This window comes from Apodemus sylvaticus, chromosome 19, assembly GCF_947179515.1.
Source record: "Apodemus sylvaticus chromosome 19, mApoSyl1.1, whole genome shotgun sequence".
Taxonomy (NCBI): Eukaryota; Metazoa; Chordata; class Mammalia; order Rodentia; family Muridae; genus Apodemus; species Apodemus sylvaticus.
The window spans coordinates 2,274,993-2,295,736 of record NC_067490.1 but is presented as its reverse complement, the minus strand read 5'-3'; the positions used below and the strand labels follow the sequence as shown (position 1 = coordinate 2,295,736).

General features: G+C 51.2%; 3 protein-coding genes across 37 annotated transcripts in view; 2 read left to right on the top strand and 1 right to left on the bottom strand.

The window, feature by feature from the left end:
* The window catches only part of LOC127669410 (H-2 class I histocompatibility antigen, D-B alpha chain-like), a 121,738-nt gene that overhangs the window by 17,820 nt on the left and 83,174 nt on the right, over positions 1-20,744 (bottom strand). For 8 of the 35 annotated variants that reach the window (XM_052163299.1, XM_052163300.1, XM_052163303.1 and 5 more), the window contains one exon: positions 17,161-17,208. The exons of 16 other annotated variants lie outside the window; for them this stretch is intronic. In XM_052163299.1, coding sequence (XP_052019259.1) covers positions 17,161-17,208 — 48 coding nt within the window. Of the gene's footprint in view, positions 1-11,289; positions 11,334-17,160; positions 17,209-17,492; positions 17,518-17,624; positions 17,901-20,011; positions 20,288-20,467; positions 20,738-20,744 lie in introns of those variants that run through there. 11 more of the 35 variants (XM_052163333.1, XM_052163323.1, XM_052163320.1 and 8 more) reach the window with 7 other exon arrangements.
* LOC127669430 (H-2 class I histocompatibility antigen, L-D alpha chain-like) overlaps positions 1-20,744 on the top strand; it is a 63,909-nt gene that overhangs the window by 32,945 nt on the left and 10,220 nt on the right. The gene's annotated exons all lie outside the window — the stretch shown is intronic.
* LOC127669408 (vacuolar protein sorting-associated protein 52 homolog) lies at positions 2,591-7,946 on the top strand. Its single transcript, XM_052163245.1, is given in 13 exon segments — positions 2,591-2,749; positions 2,887-2,982; positions 3,645-3,764; positions 4,103-4,258; positions 4,407-4,706; positions 4,885-4,941; positions 4,943-4,981; positions 5,064-5,171; positions 5,331-5,396; positions 6,172-6,195; positions 6,197-6,284; positions 7,124-7,242; positions 7,419-7,946. Coding segments are annotated over 13 exon segments (1,332 nt in total). The 5' UTR covers positions 2,591-2,737; the 3' UTR covers positions 7,566-7,946.

Below are 20,744 nucleotides of genomic sequence, written 5' to 3'. Positions count from 1 at the left end.
ACTGGGTCAACATGGTCATCCTTATGTGATGCTCTATAGCATGAGGCAGGTAGTCACAGAATGGAAGATGGAATGGAAAATAAGTAATGTAATATGTGCTTGAGTTCATATCAAAATTAGAAATTAGGGCCATGTGCTACTGGAAGGATGTAACCACTGAGACTCAACCCTGTGGTCATCTTGCTGACCAGCATAACTGTCAGTCTAAGTGACAAGCCATTAGGAAGTATATAGCAGAAATGTGGTGAACCTCTGACACTCAGCCAGAGAAAATGACTCCCAGGCCTGCCTCTGGGGGACAAGGTACAGGTGTGTCACACAGGATCCCTGGAGTGTGCTGTGGACCCCAGTGCAGCACTCACTGAACACAGTGGGCTCACAGGGTGTGAGGATCTTCCCTCTCACTCCAGCCCTGGATGGCAGAAGACCCTGTCTCTCAGAGTCCAATTCCTGATTCACTAGGGGAGAATCAACTTAACTTGTGGGGCAGAGGAAGAGCAGGAGGCTTCTGGATGTTTAGTTTTGACAGGAAATAGTCTAAGTTTACAAAAATCTGCCTTTTAAGGGAATCCTGACTTAACTTGTCTATTTTTGTTAGCAGTCTCCCCTAACAGTTGTGGAGACTGATATAAATGACAATACAAGGGCATGGAGAAACAGGGTCACTGCAGTACAGACAAAACCTGACTAGAAACAAAATATCGCCCTCAAAAATAAATAAATAAATAAACAAATAAATAGATAAATAAATAAATAAATACCAGGCGGTGTTGCACACCTATAATCCCAGCACTCTGGGAGGCAGAGGCCGGCAGATTTCTGAGTTTGAGGCCAGTCTGGTCTACAGAGTGAGTTCCAGGACAGCTAGGGGTATACAGAGAAATCCTGTCTTGAAAAAAAATCCAAAAAACAAACAAACAAACAAACAAAGAACAAAAAGAAAGAAAGAAAAAGAAAAAAGAATGAAAAGAAAAAAGAGAAAGTAAGAAATAGGGCGGTGGTGCACACTTTTAATCCCAATACTTGGGAGGCAGAGGCAGGTGATTTCTGAGTTTGAGGCCAGCCTGGTCTAGAGTGAGTTAAAGGACAGCCAGAGCTACACAGAGAAACCCTGTCTTGGAAAACCAAACCAAAACCAAAAAAAAAAAAAAAAAAAAAAAAAAAAAAAAAAAAAAAAAAAAAGAAAAGAAAGAAAAGAAAAAGAAATTCTATGATTTCTATTCCTCCAGGGTCCCCCATAAGGGCTCCTGTGACCACTCACCACTGTAGGAATAGATAGAGTTGGGTTGTGGAAGGGGTGCAAACCCCACAGACAGGGTGGGATCTGTGAGAATCTATTCTTTGGAAAGTTCTAGAAACTGGGGAACCACAGACAGCAGGGCTCTGCAAGCCTTCCCTTCTTCCATGGCTTCCTGTAGGCTTCCAGCAGAAGGTGTGGCCCAGATGAAAAAAGGGGGGGGCGCTCCAGCTCAAATATCCTGGATTACAGCTGTGTCTTCCCACCTCAAGGAAAAGGATCAGAAACTGATCTTCCCCTGAGCTGGAGAGATGGCTCAGATGTTAAGAGCACTAAGTGCTCTTTCAGAGGTCCTGAGTTCAATTCCCAGCAACCATATGGTGGCTCACAACCATCTGTAATGGAGATCCAATGCCCACTTCTGGTGTGTTTGGAGATTGCAACAGTGTATACACATAAATAAAATAAATACATAAATAAAAAAAAAGAAGGAAAAGAAACTGATCTTCCCACTTCAGATTAAGCAAAAAGACCTCCCAGATGTTGCCCTGCATTTTGGGGTTTTAGTTAATCCCACATGTAGCCGACATCACAGAATCAACATCACAGGCCCTGTCAGAGTTCTGGAGCTGCTCTGTTTGGGGCTTTGCAGCTCCTTTTAGCACTCATGGCTCCGCCTCCTGCCTCCCCTCTCACAGGGAGTTTTCTTCCCACGGGTGGGAAGTGCAAAGTCATCCCTCCAGCTCCTGTGAAAACCTGAAGAGGCTGAGGTGTGGCTCAGTTGGTGGAGCACCTGCCTAGCAGGCTCGCAGCCCCAGGTTCCATCCCCAGTGCCGCATTCGTTGGCACCATGGGGCAAGTCTGCTGTCCCAGCACACAGGAGGTGGAAGAAGAAAAGGAGTTTGGGGCCAGCCCCAGATACATGAGACTCTGCCTCAAAACCAAGCAGTGCTCGCTCGCCTCGGCAGTGTAGATGCTAAATCTAGAACAGTACAGAGGAGATTAGCGTGGCCACTGTGTAAGTTAGGGATGACACGCACATTATAAAGCCTTCCATGTTTACAAAATGAAACAACCAGGAAAAATAAGACCCGGCGAGGTGGTGCACAGTTTTATCCCCAGCACTCAGGAGGCAGAGGCGGGCAGACCTGTGAGTCCCAGGCCAGCAAGGGCTGCACAGAGAGACTGTGTCTCCATAACCAGAACACAGCTGAAGAATTCCTTCCCTTTCCTTTATCTTCACCACCTCACACACACACACTCCACCCTCATTACCCCCCTTCCTGCCAGGATGGGCACAGGTTGGCCTGGGAGCCTCTCTCTCCACAGCCCAGCGTGGGCATCCAGGGGGCCTGACGGACTTGTCCTGGTCCTTCCAGGTTTTTCTATCAGTTCCTACTGGGCAATGAGCGCGCTACAGCCAAGGAGATCAGGGATGAGTATGTAGAGACGCTGAGTAAGATCTACCTGTCCTACTTCCGCTCTTACCTGGGGCGCCTCATGAAAGTCCAGGTGAGCCAGGCAGGGACAGGGCTCCTGGATCATGGGGAGGAGGGAGAGGGGAACGGGGAGGGGGGAGGAAGAGGGACAGGGCTCTCCATTGGCTGGTGGTGGAGAGTGATGGTTCAGCTCTCTATTATTTTCTTTAGTACGAGGAAGTTGCTGAGAAAGACGATCTAATGGGTGTAGAAGACACAGCAAAGAAAGATATCCTGGAGAGGGGAGCTTCACACGCCAGGCTCATGGTGGGGACCATGGTGGGGATGTGGGGCTGCAGCCTGCAGGGCTGTGTTCCCTTCCCTTCCCTTCCCTTTCCTTCCCCTTCCCTTCCCTTCCCTTCCCTTCCCTTCCCTTCCCTTCCCTTCCCTTCCCTTCCCTTCCCTTCCCTTCCCTTCCCTTCCCTTCCCCCTTTCTCTCTTTCTTTGTTTCTTTCTTTTTAGGATTTACTTGTTTTCTATGTGTGAGTACACCGTATCTGTCTTCACACACACCAGAAGAGGGCATCAGATCCCATTACAGATGGTTGTGAGCCATCATGTGGTCGCTGGGAATGGAACTCAGGACCTCTGGAAGAGCAGTCAGTGCTCTTAACCCCTGAGCCATCTCTCCAGCCCAGGGCTGTGTTTCTTACCCATTCTGTGGCTCTCGACCTTTGAGGACATGAAAGTCAGAGCTTCCTCTCCAGGAAGCACACGCCATTCTGATGGTTTTTCACATTTACTTCTGAGGCTTTGTGAAACCCTGACGGCCATTATAGGTGTCAGGTGAAGCGGGGCTCTGGCTCTGGAAAGGGCTGTCCGGGTCATATTTAGCTTCCTGGGATCCTCAGGCCTTGGCTTGTTGGGTCTCGCGCGGTCCGTCTCATTATTTTCCCTGACTCCGATGCTGTTCACGCTTCTTCTCGCAGCCGTCCCTCCGAAGCAGGAACACCATCTTTACCCTGGGCACCCGAGGTGCTGTCATCTCACCGCCCGAGCTCGAGGCCCCCATCCTGGTGTCCCATCCTGCCCAGCGTGGAGAGCAGAGGGTATGTCGTGGCCAGGGATCAGTTCCCTAAGTGTTAGTTTGGGGGTCCCTGGCCTGCTGTGATGCAGGAGGCTTAGGAGCCATGGACTGAGAGGCCTGCAGAGGGAGACTGGCTGGGGTGTGGCCATTGGGAGGCAACAGTTGAAGTGGATGCGGGGGCGGGGCAGCCAGTGGGCGGGGATTTCTTGTGTCCTGTGCCCCTCTTCAGTGCCTGTCCAGGGTTCTCCTCCCTGCCTGGAGGCTGGGCGTGTGCTCTTGTGAGCTCTGATTACTAAGCTGTGCTGAGTCTCCATGTCCACGGGGTCAGTGGGAGACCCATCCGTGTCTCTATCTCGGCAGTATCCGTTCGAAGCGCTCTTCCGCAGCCAGCACTACGCCCTCCTCGACAATTCTTGCCGTGAATATCTTTTCATCTGTGAATTTTTCGTTGTGTCTGGCCCGGCTGCACACGACCTGTTCCACGCCGTCATGGGCCGCACGCTCTCCATGACGCTGGTGAGCTTCCGACTTCCGTGCTTCTGCCCTCTGTCCTCAGAGCTCAGCAGCAGCCAGTGCGGTCACAAGTGCCTGGTCCCCAAAGAAATGCACATCTGTTTGCCCTCGGCCCTCGGACAACAAGCTAACATTCAGTTGTCTGCCACAGAAACACCTGGAGTCCTACCTGGCCGACTGCTATGACGCCATTGCTGTTTTTCTCTGTATCCACATTGTTCTCCGGTCCCGCAACATCGCAGCAAAGAGGGACGTCCCGCTCACTGTCACCCTGTGCTCCCCTGGGCCAGCACCCCTGCCCGCTGACCTTGATTCTGATTCCTGCAGGTACTGGGAGCAGGTGCTTGCCCTGCTGTGGCCTCGGTTTGAGCTGATCCTGGAGATGAATGTCCTGAGTGTCCGCAGCACTGACCCCCAGCGCCTTGGGGGACTGGACACTCGGCCCCACTATGTAAGGGGTGAGGGTGACAAGGGGGTGTCGTGGTCACACTGGGTGGGGGTTGGGTGCTGCCGAAGGAGTCAGCGTGGGCAGACAACTCCGGTCCTGACTGGAGTTGGAGCTGCAGAGGCAGTTGAGTCGCGTGTGCCAGGCAGGCAGGTGTGAGCCTTCTTTCCCTTCTTGCTCTGAGATCACGCGCCGCTATGCCGAGTTCTCCTCCGCACTTGTCAGCATCAACCAGACCATCCCCCAATGAACGCACCCTGCAGCTGCTGGGACAGCTCCAGGTGAGGCTGGGCAGGAGACCCGCCCACATGGAGGGGCCTGTGGCCTAGCTTCTTAACCTGCTGCCTTCTTTGGCTTTTGCAGGTGGAGGTGGAGAATTTTGTCCTCCGCGTGGCTGCGGAGTTCTCCTCCAGGAAGGAACAGCTTGTGTTTCTGATCAACAACTACGACATGATGCTGGGCGTGCTGATGGTAACGCTGCCCCTCCCGTGTGGAGTCCCCACAGCTTGTGAGCTCCACAGAGCTCAGCACTTCACCCAGATCCTGGGGTTGTCTGCAGTGATGACTGAACAGGACCTGCTGGTGACAGAAAAGGGTTCCCAAGCTCCTGACCCGTCTTGTCTTCCTCAGGAGCGAGCTGCTGACGACAGCAAAGAGGTGGAGAGTTTCCAGCAGCTGCTCAATGCTCGGACACAGGTAGGGCCTGGGTGCGGCAGGAGACCGCGATGCTGTTGGACTGACCTCTGTGAGCAGTCACGATTTCAACCCACTGCCTCGTTGTTCATCTGTTAAATTTTTCATGGTACTAATAGCTTAGGAGCAAAATAAAACTATAGATATTTATGTGTGTGCGTGCACTATAGCTACACATGTGTATGCATGTGTGTACACTAAAGTTATTCACGTGTGCGCATGTGCATGCAGCATAGCTATGCATATGTATGTGTGTGACTGAAGTATAGGTATGCATGTATATGCATGTGTGTGCAATATATGTATGCATGTGTGTATGCACTATAGCCCTGTATTTATGTGTGTGTGTGTGTGTGCACTCTATCCCTGTGTGTATGTGTTTGCATGCACTATAGCCCTCTGGAAGTGTGTGTGTGTTTGTGTGTGTGTGTGTCTGCATTCTGCTTTGCAGGGAACTGTTTGTGTGTCCCCCCATGTGCACTGGCACATCTGAAGCACATGGAGGTCAGAGGTCACAACTTTTAGGAGCGGGTTCCTTTCTTCCCTCTCCCACCTTGTGTTCTGGGGACAGTGGCAAGCACTGCTCCCTGATGAGCCACATTATTGGTCCTTGGTTCTGGAAGGAAATCCTTGGGGACGTCCCTTGCACCTCGTGACATCACCTAACGTGGAGGCTCACAGACGCTGCTCTCTGGCCTGTCATTAGCCGTCACTGTCCAGAGTCAGGGTCCTTTGTTCCCAGGAGTCTGACCCTGTGTGGGCTCGCACTTCTCTCTAGGAGTTCATTGAGGAGTTGCTGTCCCCCCCCCTTCGGGGGTCTGGTGGCGTTCGTGAAGGAGGCTGAAGCCTTGATTGAGCGTGGGCAGGCTGAGCGGCTCCGAGGGGAGGAAGGTATGCGGTGTTGTCACGGTGCTGTGGGCAGCGGGAGTTAGGGTCGGCGGGTGTCTTAGTCAGGGTTTCTTTTTTTTTTTTTTTGATTTTGGTTTTTTCGAGACAGGGTTTCTCTGTGTAGCCCTGACTGTCCTGGAACTCACTCTGTAGACCAGGCTGGCCCTGAACTCCGAGATCTGCCTGCCTCTGCCTCCCAGAGTACTGGGATTACAGGCATGCGCCACCACCGCCCAACCTTAGTCAGGGTTTCTATTCCTGGACAAAACACCATGACCAAGAAACAAGTTGGGGAGGAAACTGTTTATTCAGCTTACACTTCCACACTGCTGGTCCTCACCAAAGGAAGTCAGGACTGGAACTCAAGCAGGTCAGGAAGCAGGAGCTGATGCAGAGGCCATGGAGGGATGTTCCTTACTGACTTGCTTCCCCTGGCTTGCTCAGCCTGCTCTCTTATAGAACCCAAGAACACCAGCCCAGGGATGGCACCACCCACAAGGGGCCCTTCCCCCTTAATCACCAATTGAGAAAATGCCCCACAGCTGGATCTCATGGAGGCACTTCCCCAACTGTAGCTCTTCTCTGTGATAACTCTGGCCTGTGTCAAGTTGACACACAAAACCAGCCAGTACAGCTTGGGTGTGGGTCACAGGGTCGGGGAGGAGGCACAGCAGGTAAGACTTGGCTGGAAGAATACCAGGAAAGCCAGGCTGGACGATGAGCACGGCTGTGCCCTGGCAGGCCTTGCCTGGTGGACTGTCACCAGCCCTGGTTGCTCTGTGCCGGGTGGACGGTCCCCAGGCCTCGTCGCTCAGTGACACCCCCTTTCCTCTGGCGGTCAGCCCGAGTCACTCAGCTGATCCACGGCTTTGGCGGTTCCTGGAAGGCGTCAGTGGAGTCCCTGAGTCAGGATGTCATGAGGAGCTTTACCAACTTTCGCAATGGAACCAGCATCATCCAGGTGACCGGCCACCCCAGCCTTTGCCCGAGCCCCGCGCTCGTCTGTTTCCCTGACCTTCCCCTGGGCTCTGCACCACACACACACCCGCCCTGAAGGGCCACCAGCAGCTGTGCCTGCTATGCTGGTGAAGCTCTGACAGTCCTGTCACCACGAGTCTGACCCACTCTGCCCTGCAGGGGGCGCTGACGCAGCTGATCCAGCTGTACCACCGCTTCCACCGGGTGCTGTCCCAGCCCCAGCTGCGCGCGCTCCCGGCCAGGGCGGAGCTCATCAACATCCATCACCTCATGGTGGAGCTGAAGAAACACAAGCCCAACTTCTGATCCAAACCCGCCGGGGCCCTGGGCTCCCGTGGGCTCTGCAGGTCGCACGCCAGCCCCCGGGATCCCTTCCGGTTCCCGTTGTCTCCAAGGCTTCCACACACCCCACTCAGCCTGCATTGCCAGGACTCTGCCTCAACAGAGTGAGCCCGAGGCCACGCCCTGGGCTTCTGTGACCTTCCTTTCCCAGTCCTGTCAGCTCCTCTGCTGCTCATTCCCAGCCTGTGAGCTTCCAGCGCCCCAGTCTCTGACTGACCCTCAGCTCTTAGGGCAGAGCGGTGCAGCCCACCCTGTCGCTGATCTGCGGGCTCCTCTGGGACAGTGACATCACCTCCTGGAGGGCTCACTCTGTCTGTGGCAATAATGAGTACTCACTGTGCTGGGCCCATGTCCTCTCCTTTGTCCCTGTGTCTTTGAGTTCTCCAGCATTTCCTTATTGTGGACCTAGTCAGTTCCTGGTGGGCATCAGGAAGAGGGCGGGGTAGGACCCCCAGGTCAGTGGCTGCTTCTGGCCCAGGGGTGGCATAGTTGGTCAGGAGGGGACTGTTTGTAGATCTCCAGGAGGCTGGCAGTTGCCTCAGGGTCTGGGATCGTGGTAGCTTTGTGCGCTGTCGTGAGAGCTACCATGGGAGAAATCCACACAGACTCTGAGGTTGTCTGTGTCGGCTCTAAGTGGCCCTCACAGCTCCTTTGAGGGTAGAGGGCCTGTAACACCTGCACCCAGGCATCGAGGCAGGGGTGGGCCTGGCTCCAAAACAGATCTTGTCATTTCCATGTAACCCAGACCCTCCCCGCTACCCGCTGCCCTCTGCCCTCTGCCCCACCTCTGTACGGAGTTTGCAGGCTCCAGAGCAGCCGTTCTCAACATTCCTAATACTGTGACCCTTTAATACAGTTCCTCATGGAGACCCCAGCCATAAAGTTATTTTCATTGTTACTTCATAATTATAATTTTGCTATTGTTAAGAACAGTAATATAGTCGGGTGATGGTGGCGCACACCTTTAATCCCAGCACTCTAGGAGGCAGAGGCAGGTGGATTTCTGAGGTTGAGGCCAGCCTGGTTTACAGAGTGAGTTCCAGGACAGCCAGGGCTACACAGAGAAACCCTGTCTCGGAAAACCAAAACAAACAAACAAACAAAAAAACCACAGTGATATAAATATCTGTGTTTTCTGATGCTCTTAAGCAACCCCTGTGAAAGGGTTTGTCCCCCAAAGGGGTCATGACCCACAGGTTCTAGAGTGAAGGAACATCCTTGACCAAGTTGTTTAGCCTTTGACACAAGGTTTCTCTGTGTACACCTGGTCATTGTGAAACTCACTCTGTAGACCAGGCTGGTCTTGAACTTAGAGATCCACCTGCCTCTGCCTCCCAAGTGCTGGGATTAAAGGTGTGTGTCATCACGGCCTGGCACCCCTGACCAAGTCTTAAACAAAAGCCAGGGGTTTGTAGGCCTGCAATCCTGGCTGACTGGGAGCCTGAGGCACTGGATGGAAAGCTGCTTCAGTTACAGCATCAGTTCAAGGCCAGCCTGGACCACATCTTTAAAGGTCTGGGACACAGCTCAGGGGCGGGAAGCCGTCCCCAGGAACCTTCTATGTGGGGGAAATTCCAGGTGAAAGGTGCCATCAAGGAAACAAAAGGTAACTTGAGGTCATTTCCTTCACCCCACTCACTGCCCGGGGCCTGGGCTGTGCTAGGCTGGGGAACCATGCTGCTCCCTCACTTGTTACAACTTTCCCACCTATGCCACCCCAGACCCCACCCCCTTCCAGGTTTCAGTCCTGGGGATCTCCTGTTCTGGTTTCACTTTATAGCCCTGGGTGTTCTTGGACTTGCAATGTGGTCAAAGAATCCAGAGACCCGCCCTCCTGAGGGCCGGGGTTAAAGGCATACCCTAAGAAACCCAGGAGCCTTTCTTTGGGTGGTCACATCACACTCAGCTGGTGTGTGGTTCAGTTAGGACACAGGCAACAGGAAGGAAGCCCTGGCATAAATCCCGGGCAACAGCAACCACAAGATAAAGAAACTAACGCTCCGATGTGGGGGCTGTGCAGGGGATACCCGGTTCCTTAGTGCGGCCCTTCCTCAGTGTGACCCGGACAGCTTCGGGGGCTCGTGAAGCCGGCCAGAGGTTCCTGGACTCTGCAGTCTGCAGTCTGCAGGGACAGTTGACATAGAGCCCGGTCCGAACCCGCGATGCCGCTCGTGGCCGCCAGGGGGCAGCAGGACACAGGAGCAGGAAGTGGTCAGGTTCTGGGTCACCTAAGCCACTGTGAGCTTTGAATGCTGGGGAAGGCAGGGAGTTGTGGTCGCCTTTGCCCTCCTCATACCTAAGCAACCAGGGATTTTCCTTTCAGCTCCAAATCCTCTGTTTTGCGGGTTTCACGGGTGTTTATGATCTTTGGGCTGAAACACAACTTCTGGGTGAGATTACATCTCAGCTCCTCCCCCGATTGTTAACAACACACTCTGCAGTCACAGTGATATAGACACACAGACACAGACACACACACACACACCACAGCATGCTGAGGTGAAGCAGGAGATCATTCAAGGTCGGGACTGGAGAGATGACTCAGAGGTTGAGAGCACTAACTGCTTTCTTGGATCAGGAGTTGAATTCTCAGAAATCACACAGTGGCTCACAACCATCTATAGTGAGATCTGGCGCCCTCTTCTGGCGAACAGGCGTATTTGCAGACAGAACACTGCACATAATGAATGTGTGTACATGATGAATGTGTGTACATAATGAATGTTTAAAAAAAAAAAACCCCAGCAAGTTCAACCGGAGCTACAGACATAACAACCCAACAGCGTAAATGCACGACCTCACAGGCTTCACAGATCATTAGCATCAGGGGCCTCTCTGTAGAGGAAGTTGTGTGGATTTCTCCCTTCCCTTGCTGAATCCCTAAGAGCACAGTGTGTACATCTAGTGCAGGGGACCCTAGAGTCATGCACTAGGGTTTGGAGGTGTTGCTATGTGCTGCAATGATCCCCAATACTGTTCAGGGATCTCTGTCTTTACAGAAATCTTATTCCCTCCATTTCTTTTATGCTGTTTCAAAAAATATTTTTATTATATGGGCATTTTGTCACCACATATGTCTGTACAACCCGTGTGTGGATGCCCCAGGCGACCAGCAGAGGGCGCCCTATCCCCTCTGAGACTGGAGTTACAAGTGGGTGAGAGCTGGGACTGAACCCAGGTCCTCTGGAACAGCAGTGAGCATTCTTCACCTCTGAGCAATCTCTCCAGCTCCATGATTTTACTCAGAAGTGACACCATCTTTATTTTTATGCTGTGACTCTCTGTGATTCTTTTCTCTGCAGCACAGGGCCTCACTCAGGCCTGAGCCCCTAACAACCCTGCAGAGAGGGTGTGAACAGGAGAAGCCCTGGGTCCCTCAGGGTCACAGAGTCCAAGAGAAGGAGCTTCCCACACTGTGCCCACAGTGCTCAGTCTTTGCAAATACTACTTTAATAAATCTACTTAAATGCCTTAACCTCTCCTAGCTCACCACCCAGCAGAGGTAGTCGAAAGGAAGGCTTAATAGGGCAGAGGAGGGTGTGGACCTGTTTAGAAATAGTTCTTTGGAGCGAGTCCACTCTGCATTGTCAGGATATCAGCAGTTGAGTTCACAGGAATCAGCAATGGCAGTTCAGTCCAGAAGAAACTCTGAGGCTCTACCAATCGGCCTGAGTCTGCAGAAGCAGGAAGAAGTTGTTGGAACTCACCAGAAGTTCTTTGGTTCGTTTCTCTCTACAAAGTCATGACAAATGATCAGCAAAGAAGGCAAGGCTAACCAATGCCACAGCATCGTCAGTGAGGACCAGCACAGAGTGGCAGGTGAACCAATGCCACACAGCGTCGTCCATGGTCTGTTGGGTTATATTCACACCCTTTCCAAACACCAGGTGTTCTCTCAAGAGGACATCTCTCAAGCTCTAGCCAAACATCACTCGCCCCTTTTCCAGGAAGCTTCCAGAAATACACCACATGTCTGCTTCAGCAAAATCATCCTCTCAGAAGACAATTCCAGGAAAGCATCACACTACCAAACTGAGTCTTCAAAGGAACCAGAAATTTCCTCTTCAGGCCTGGTTCTCCCAGATTAGGTCCTCACATTAGCTGGCTGTGTTGCCAAAGTGCTTCTTGAACTCCACCCATGTCTGTTTTTAATAGGTAGTCTCTAATTCCATCTTCATCCCAAAGCTTTAGTACAGGCCTTTGAAATAACAGAAAACTCTTGTCTGCTGACAGGTTTTCAAACATTGGGAATGTGGCTCAGTGATTAGAGTGCCCAATTGTACACCACAGGCCCTGGGGTCAATTTCTCAACACCTCCATAAACAGGGTGGTTGGCACCCAGGCCAGGATGGTGAGGTGACTTAGGTAGAGGTGCTTGCCATGAGGTCTCACCACCTGGTGTCAGTCCCCCAGAACCCACATGGAAAGAGAGAACTGGGTCCCCAAGATTGTCTTCTGACTCCCCCAATCCCGAACACACACACCACAGCTGGGGAGTGCCCTCATTCACACACCACACACATAAAGCAATAGTGTAAATACATAACACATAAGATAGTTTAAAATCTCTGTGATCACCCTTGCATGGGTTTCCCTTCAATTTTTCTCATAATGTAGGTTTTAGACACAGGAAAATTTCCCCAGTGCAAACTCTGAAGGAAAACTGGATACAACTTATACATATGTGTCCTTATACATATGTGTTCCTATGTCCTTCTACATGAAACCATGGTGATTACTTTTTCATTTTTTATTGCACGGATTTAATAATGTGCAGGCATGTGCATGTCATGATTCCCGTGTGAGGCTCAGAGGATAACTTACAGGAGTCAGGCCTCTCCATTCACCATGTGGCTTCCGTGGATCAAACTCAGGGCACCAAGCTTGGTGACAAGAACCTCACACGCTGAGCCATCTAGATGGTCCCTTGGAAACCGTTGGGTTTGAATGTTTCCTTGGGAAATTTGCTTCATTCCTAGACTTGGCACATACAAGGGGTGCCCACCATAACATTAGAAAAGGTGTTTCCTGGCCAGATGGGCACCAGCATTGCCTTGGGTGACTCTGGAGAGCCAGGTCTTCTTACCCAGGTCCCACCTGTGGCAGTGTCAGCTGCACCTGTGAGAGGCCAAACCTTTACATTCAGACTCCATTTTAGAGAACTAGAATTCAGGCAAACTAACAGCCCACTTCCTAGAATTAGTTTCCAAGTTACCTCTCAACAAAACCTCATTCCAGTACCTAGGCTTACCCCCCAAGAGGATCTGTGTCTCCAGGTTACACCCCCAACAAAACTGCACCCCCCAGTTTACAAACCCGTCCTCAGTCTAACAACCAGCAATGCAGAGAGAAACAAAAGTTTATGATGTGACTCCCAGCACCAGCCAATTTCCTTCCCAGTTAGAGGCTTGCACACTCACCCCCTGCTTGCTGCTCACTACAAAGCCTCGCCCTGAGAGATATTCAGGTCTCCTCATCCCCAAAACTGTCCTGCACGACACTGTGTGCTGGCCTGAGCTAGCTCTTATAAAAAGTCGCTACTGTGATTCCATCGGATCAGCTCCTGTCTGGTTTTGGGGATCGCTAACATTTCCCTGGCCCTATAACTCAAGATCCCATATCTGCCCTGAGAGCTTGAGTATCACTGTATTAGTTACTGTGGTCCTTTGAATAAGATGACCCCCATACTCTTGGTCACTTGAATACTTAGTTCCCAGTTGGTGCTATTTGGGGAACATTAGGAGGTGTGGCCCTGCTGGAGGAAGTATGTCACTGGGGGCGTGGTTGGAGGTGTGAGCTCTCAGCTGTTCCTGCTGCCATGCCTGGTGTTTGCTGTCATGATGGTGACAGACTCTTAACTCTTTGAGACCCTAATCCCCAGTTAAACCTTCTGTTAGTTCCTTGGTCATGACGTTTTATCCCAGCAACAGAAAAGTAACAAATACAGTTCCCTTTTCCATCCCTGTGGCTTAATATCTGACGAGATGACCCCCATATTCTTGGTCACTTGAATACTTAGCTCCCAGTTGGTGCTGTTTGGGGAACATTAGGAGGTGTGGCCCTGCTGGAGGAAGTATGTCACTGGGGGGCATGGTTGGAGGTGTGAGCTCCTGCTGCCATGCCTGGTGTTTGCTGTCATGATGGTGACAGACTCTTAACTCTTTGAGACCCTAATCCCCAGTTAAACCTTCTGTTAGTTCCTTGGACATGACGTTTTATCACAGCAACAGAAAAGTAATGAATACAGTTCCCTTTTCCATCCCTGTGGCTTAATATCTGACGAGACACAGCTTATGGAGAAAGGGTCTATCCTGGGGTATTGTGGTCCATAACGCTAAATCCGTTACAGTGGGGCAGGCCCTTCCTTCCTGCTCCAGCCTATGGGCCACCTCAGTAAATGCCCCACAGAAGCTGTCCAAAATGGCAGGTCCTATTAAAATGGAGGCTGCACTACATCTCCTCAGCCTGCAGGCCTCACAGGAGCTGTCCATGGTGGCGGCACCTCTCCAGTCCCCTCCAGTCCCCAGAGAAATGGCACCTTAGCAAAACCCAGCTGCATTCAAGAAGCATTTTCCACTCTAGCCCATGGGCCTGATGCCAGAAAAATAAGGGATTAAAAAAACAAAAACATACAAATTCCTGAGGAGAAAAATCCCATGACAGCGACGTGGCTCAGCCTGGAAAGGGTGTATGGGAGGAACTAGACAATTTGTTTTTGTTTTTGTTTTTTTTTTTTTCGAGACAAGGTTTCTCTGTGTAGCCCTGACCGTCCTGGAACTCACTCTGTAGACCAGGCTGGCCTCAAACTCAGAAATCAGCCTGCCTCTACCTCCCAAGTGCTGGGATTAAAGGCGTGCGCCAACTCTGCCCGGTTTAGACATTTTTCTTAAATAAGCAATTGGACCCTTGACAGACAGAGCTAGCGCTCGCTCTCTCTCTCTCTCTCTCTCTCTCTCTCTCTCTCTCTCTCTCTCTCTCTCTCTCTCTCTCTTTCTCAGCTTGGAAGAGCCTCTAAGAAGGAACTCCAGGTAAGTGATGGGAATTTCCTCTTTGGGCTTGCAGGAACAACAGAAGCAACTGGAAGGACAAATCTAGGAAAAGCTAAGGAACCATCTTGGATTTGGAGGAGCTCAAGGGAAATGTAGACTTGCTCAGAAGAATGACACAGATAGAGATTTCTAAAGAGCTGGCAGTTTAGTTGCAGAATCAGGCTTGTAATAGGCATCTCCTATATAGTTAAGAAAATAAAGGTTCGTTGACAGGGTTTTACCTCAGTTTTTGCCTCCTGTGTCTTTAGGGCTATAAGCCTAACTTCATTTAAATGGTTACAGCCTCTGAGCGGGACTTTGTTCTCCTGCAATACAGAGCCCTCCACAGTGCAGAGCAACAACGGGCCTATGAACAGGACTTTAAGGCAGACTATGCTGAATACAGCATCCACCATGCTGAGTCAGGGCTGCAAGCCACAAGTCCACAGAGCAGGCAGTGGAGATGAAGAGACTTAGTCCAGGAGTGTAAATGGTTCAGGAAGCCATACCCAAGTTTCAGGAGAGAGAATATTGCTGTTCTTGAAGTGACAACTTCTGTTTTCTGTGGAAAGTCAGTTGTGTCAAATGAGGTTTTGCTGAAGCAGACACAGGTGAAAGGATGTTTTGCTGAAGCAGACACATGAAAGGACACCTGATGTTTAGAAGGAATGTAAATAAATCCCCACAGACAGTAGATGAGGCTGCATGGTATTGGTAAGCCTTACCATTGTTTATTGGTCATTGTTTCTCAGGACTCCATAGAGACAAATGCATCAAAAATCTTCTGGTGATGTTCTGGTGGCTTCTTGCTGCTTTTGCAGCCGCTGATTGACAGAGTGAAGGGAAGTGTCTGGCTATGTCAGCTGATACAGGCTCATGTGGAGTTTTGCTAAGACAGAGTCATGTGGTGTTGTGCTGAGGCAAGACTCATGGAAGGCAAGACTCCTGTAGGACAGGTGATGTCTGGGGAGAGTGTAATAGGACGCAGTGTAAGTGATGGCAGGCTCACATAGCTGGCTCTGCAGCGCTTTGTTGGTGTCAAGTCTTCATCTTCGCTGGTCTTCACTTTGTTGAGAGAGGCACAGCAGAGAACTTCTCCTGGTGTCTCCTGCTGACTCAGGCTGATTCAGTGGAGGCCTGGCTGTCTCTGCTGGGTCATAGCACAGCTGATGATTCCTGTTTGCTATCCTGACACTACAGACCTGGACTGCTGGATTGAAATTGTCCCAAGGAACTCCTTCTAAACGGCAAACAGCTGAGCCTCCTGCCTTCTGCATGGAGCTGCCCTTGCTGATTCTTGTGAACTGAACTGCTAATATCCTGACAGCGTAGATTCCATTTGCCCCAAATAACCATTTCTATACAGGTGCACTTCCCTGTGTCCTCATATCCTTTCTTTTCCATGACTTCTGGTGGGTAACAGATAGCAGGGAGGTTAAGCATTTAAGAACCATTATTAAAAATAGGTTCTGAAAAATCGAAGCCAATTATCTCAGCTGTGGATGTGTTCTTGAGAGTTCAACAGAAAATCACATCCTATGCCTGAGAACCACGGAAAAGACACTGGAGAGAAGGAGAAGCAGACATCACCACAGTGGCAGGGGACAGGGCAGCTTCAGGACGGCATCATTAGTAGCTAAAGCAAGTGGGTGGAGGAAATGTAGAGTGACTTATCTTGTGCACCCTCCCAGCACACTGAAGGATCCCCACTTGAGTCTCTGAGCTTTAGCTCTTGGGGCTCACAATCCTGAGGACAGGACAAGGCTCTGTCCTTCCCTGTGTCCTTGTGATGACAGACTCTCAGCATGTGCTTCACAGTGATGGAGACAGCAGAGCCTGGAGTGACCCAGCCACGGAGTGACCCCATCACAGATAATAATTGACTGAGCCCGACTCGGTACAGCTCTGTTCACACTCAGTTCCCACAGCCTCACTGTCTCCCACCAGATACACACAGCATAGTGGCACAGTTCTGGAAGGTTACACATGTCATTTGTTTCTTTAAAAAAATTCTATGAATTCTCAATGCATGAAATTGAGAAGCAATCAAAGCCCTCAGGGTGAAGATGTGAACAATCAAGTTCACATTAACATTGTTATTCTCAGTGTGTAAGTGAGGAGCTGCAGCTCAGGGCAGCATGGAGCTGACAGGATGCAGATGTCCCCCAGTGTGTGGCTGGACCAGGAAGGTTGGCTGTGGAAGGGAACACAGGGCAGTGCAGGGACAGGGTCCTGTGTGCAGGGCAGGCTGGGGTCCACAATTCTTCACATTGAGCCCCGAGGCTCACAGGGAACATCAGACACTGTTGTCTAGAGAGAACTGAGGGCTCGGGTGTCACAAGAGAGACCTGAACACACTGGCTGTCACTCAGTCCACTCCAGGCAGCTGTCTTCATGCTAGAGAATGAGAGTCATGAACCATCACTGTGAAGTCAACATCCCAACAACCCACAGCTCACAGGATTTTCTGGGAGTCCCTGAAATCCAATCATGTCCACATTGCCCCTCCCCAATCAGACCCAGAGTGTTACCTTTACAGTCTGGGAGAGACACATCAGAGCTCTGGGAGCCGTCCCTGCCTAGGGTACAACAAAACAAATGTATATGTACATGTATGTTCAAGGAAGATCTTGACACTAGGAAGTTCCCAGAACTGACAGCAGACCCAGGTGGAGACAGGAGCAATGTGGGGTGTGGCTGTGTTTCCCATTGATGGGCAGAGCACACTTCTAAAGGAGGCTGAGAGAAAACCCAGACCCTGCTCTTTCCTACCTCTGTTTCTCCTCCTCTTCATCACAAAGCCACCATAGCTCCAATGATGGCCACAACTCCAAGGACAACCAGAACAACAATGACTACCATGATAGAGTTGGTGGATTGAGGAGGCTCTGGGAAGGAGAGAACAGGAAAAGGGTCATGACCCCAGCTCTCAGCCCTGATCTGCTCAGGGTCTGCAGAAGGCTCCAGCTTTGCCTGACACCCACACCCTCCTTACCCCATCTCAGGGTGAGGGGCTCAGACAGCCCCTCATGGTGCACATGACATGTGTAATTCTGCTCCTTCCCAAGAGGCACCACCACAGATGCCCACTTCTGGAAGGTTCCATCCCCTGCAGGCCTGGTCTCCACAAGCTCCATGTCCTGGGTCAGCTCCTCCCCATTCAACTGCCAGGTCAGGGTGATATCAGCAGGGTAGAAGCCCAGGGCCCAGCACCTCAGGGTGACATCACCTTCAGATCTGGGGTGATGGGTCACATGTGCCTTTGGGGGATCTGTGTGGAAGATGTAAGAAATCCCACAATTAACAAGACACACTAAAATCTACACAAGACACAGTTAAATCATGATGACCCTGAACTATGTGTCTGTTTGACAATTTGACTGTCATTGCACTAGTGACCTGCAGGCAGAGCTGGTCCCCTCAGCACAGAACTGCACATGTTCCTGGGGGACTCAGAAGCTCAGAGGGAATCCACATGAGCCAGTGGGTCAGCATGGTCGTCAGTATGTGATGTTCTATAGCATGAGACAGGTAGTCAAAGTATGGAAGATGGAATGGAAAATAAGTAATGTAATATGTGCTTGAGTTCATATCAAAATTAGAAATTAGGGTTTAATGCTACGGCAAGGGTGCCACCACTGAGACTCAACCCTGTGGCCATCTTGCTGACCAGCAGAACTGTCAGTCCAAGTGAGCAGCCATCACACAGTGTGCAGCAGAAATGTGGTGAACCTCTGACACTCAGCCAGAGAAAATGACTCCCAGGCCCTGCCTCTGGAGGACAAGGTACAGGTGTGTCACACAGGATCCCTGGAGTGTGCTGTGGACCCCAGTGCAGCACTCACTGAACACAGCAGGCTCACAGGGTGTGAGGATCTTCCCTCTCACTCCAGCCCTGGATGGCAGAAGACCCTGTCTCTCAGAGTCCAATTCCTGATTCACTAGGGAAGCACTGTAACTTGTGGGGCAGAGGAAGATCAGGAGGCTCTGGATGTTTAGTTCTGACAGGAAACAGTCTAAGTTCACAAAAATCTCCCTTTTAAGGGAACCCTGATTTACCTTGTCTAATTATTTATGTTAGCAGTCTCCTCTGGCACCCGTGGAGACTGATACAAATGATAATACAAGGACATGAAGAAACAGGGTCACTGCAGTGCAGACAAAACCTGAATAGAAACAAAATAACGCCCTCAAAAATAAATAAATAAATAAAAAGCCAGGCGGTGTTGCACACCTGTAATTCCAGCACTCTGGGAGGCAGAGGCTGGCAGATTTCTGAGTTTGAGACCAGACTGGTCTACAGAGTGAGTTCCAGGATAGCTAGGGGTACACAGAGAAATCCTGTCTTGAAAAAAAAAATTCAAAAAACAAACAAACGAAAAAAAAACAAAAAAACAAAAAGAAAGAAAGAAAAAGAAAAAAGAAAGAAAAGAAAAAAGAGAAAGTAAGAAATAGGGCGGTGGTGGTACACACTTTTAATCCCAGTACTTGGAAGGCAGAGGCAGGTGGATTTCTGAGTTCGAGGGCCAACCTGGTCTAGAGTGAGTTAAAGGACAGCCAGGGCTACACAGAGAAACCCTCTCTTGGAAAACCAAAACAGAAAGAAAGAAAGAAAGAAAGAAAGAAAGAAAGAAAGAAAGAAAGAAAGAAAGAAAGAAAGAAAGAAAGGAAGGAAGGAAGGAAGGAAGGAAGGAAGGAAGGAAGGAAGGAAGAAAGAAAGAGAAAGAAAAAGAGAGAGAGAGAGAGAGAGAAAGAAAGAAAGAAGAAAGAAAGAAAGAAGAAAAGAAAGAAGAAAAGAAAGAAAGAAAGAAAACAAAAAAGAAATTCCACGATTTATATTCCTCCAGGGTCCCCCATAAGGGCTCCTGTGACCACTCACCACTGTAGGAATAGATAGAGTTGGGTTGTGGAAGGGATGCAAACCCCACAGACAGGACGGGATCTGTGAGAATCTATTCTTTGGAAAGTTCTAGAAACTGGGGAACCAGCCTAGTGTAGGGGAGTCCATGTCTCCCATCAGGTAAAGGAGACTTCTGGTCCTGAGGTGTGAGGGCTGACACACTCAGCATGACAGGAGTCCGTGTCCACAGTGGGTGTGGGCAGAGAACCCGGCCTGGGAGAGGCCATGGCTGATGGAGGCTACAGGCTGGCAGCTGTTATGTTGGAAAATCTCTCCTTCCCTCCTGACACAGCCTGGGCACTGTCCAGGGAGGAGGCTGAGCCCTGGGAGAGGCAGTGCAGTCACTGTGATGAGGATCAGGAGACCCAGGGACACTGTCTCCCCTCTGAGACAGGGGCATCGCCCCAGCTGAGGGTTTCTTCTTCCCCAGGACTGAGCCCTAGCCCGAGGGCAGAGGGAGGAGCTGCCCGCGGCCCCTGCACCTGTGCGCAGCAGCGTCTCCTTCCCGCGCTCCAGGTATCTGTGGAGCCACTCCACGCACGTGCCCTCCAGGTAGGCCCTTTTTTCCTCTGCAGCACCAGCCTGCTCCCACTTGCGTCGGGTGATCTGCGCCGCCATGTCAGCCGCCGTCCACGTTTTCAGGTCATCGTTCAGGGCGATGTAATCGCGGCCATCATAGGCGTACTGCTGGTACCCGCGGAGGAGGAGCCTGTCCGACCCCATGTCACAGCCAGACATCTTCTGGATTGTGTGAGAGTCTGCAGGACCCCGCGGTCAGCCCCGCCCCGGCCCCGCCCACCCGCGGACTCCTCCAGACTGAAAGGGAAACCGGTCCCGGGTCGGTTCTGCTCCTGAACCTCGGACTTGGGACCAGGGACGTCTCCGGTCCCTGTGTCGGGACGTGGAGGGGTCGTGACCTCCGACCCGGGGTCACTCACCGGCCTCGCTCTGGTTGTAGTAGCCGAGCAGGTTCCTCAGGCTCACTTGGTAAACCTGCTCTTTGTCCTTGAAGATCCAAGTCTCCCGCTCCCAATACTCCGGCCCCTCCTGCTCCACCCACCCCGCGCGCGGCTCCATCCTCGGATTCTCCGCGTCGCTGTCGAAGCGCACGAACTGCGTGTTGTCCACGTAGCCGACAGAGATGAACCGGGGCTCCCCGAGGCCGGGCCGGGACACGACGGTGTCGAAATACCGCAGCGAGTGTGAGCCTGGGGG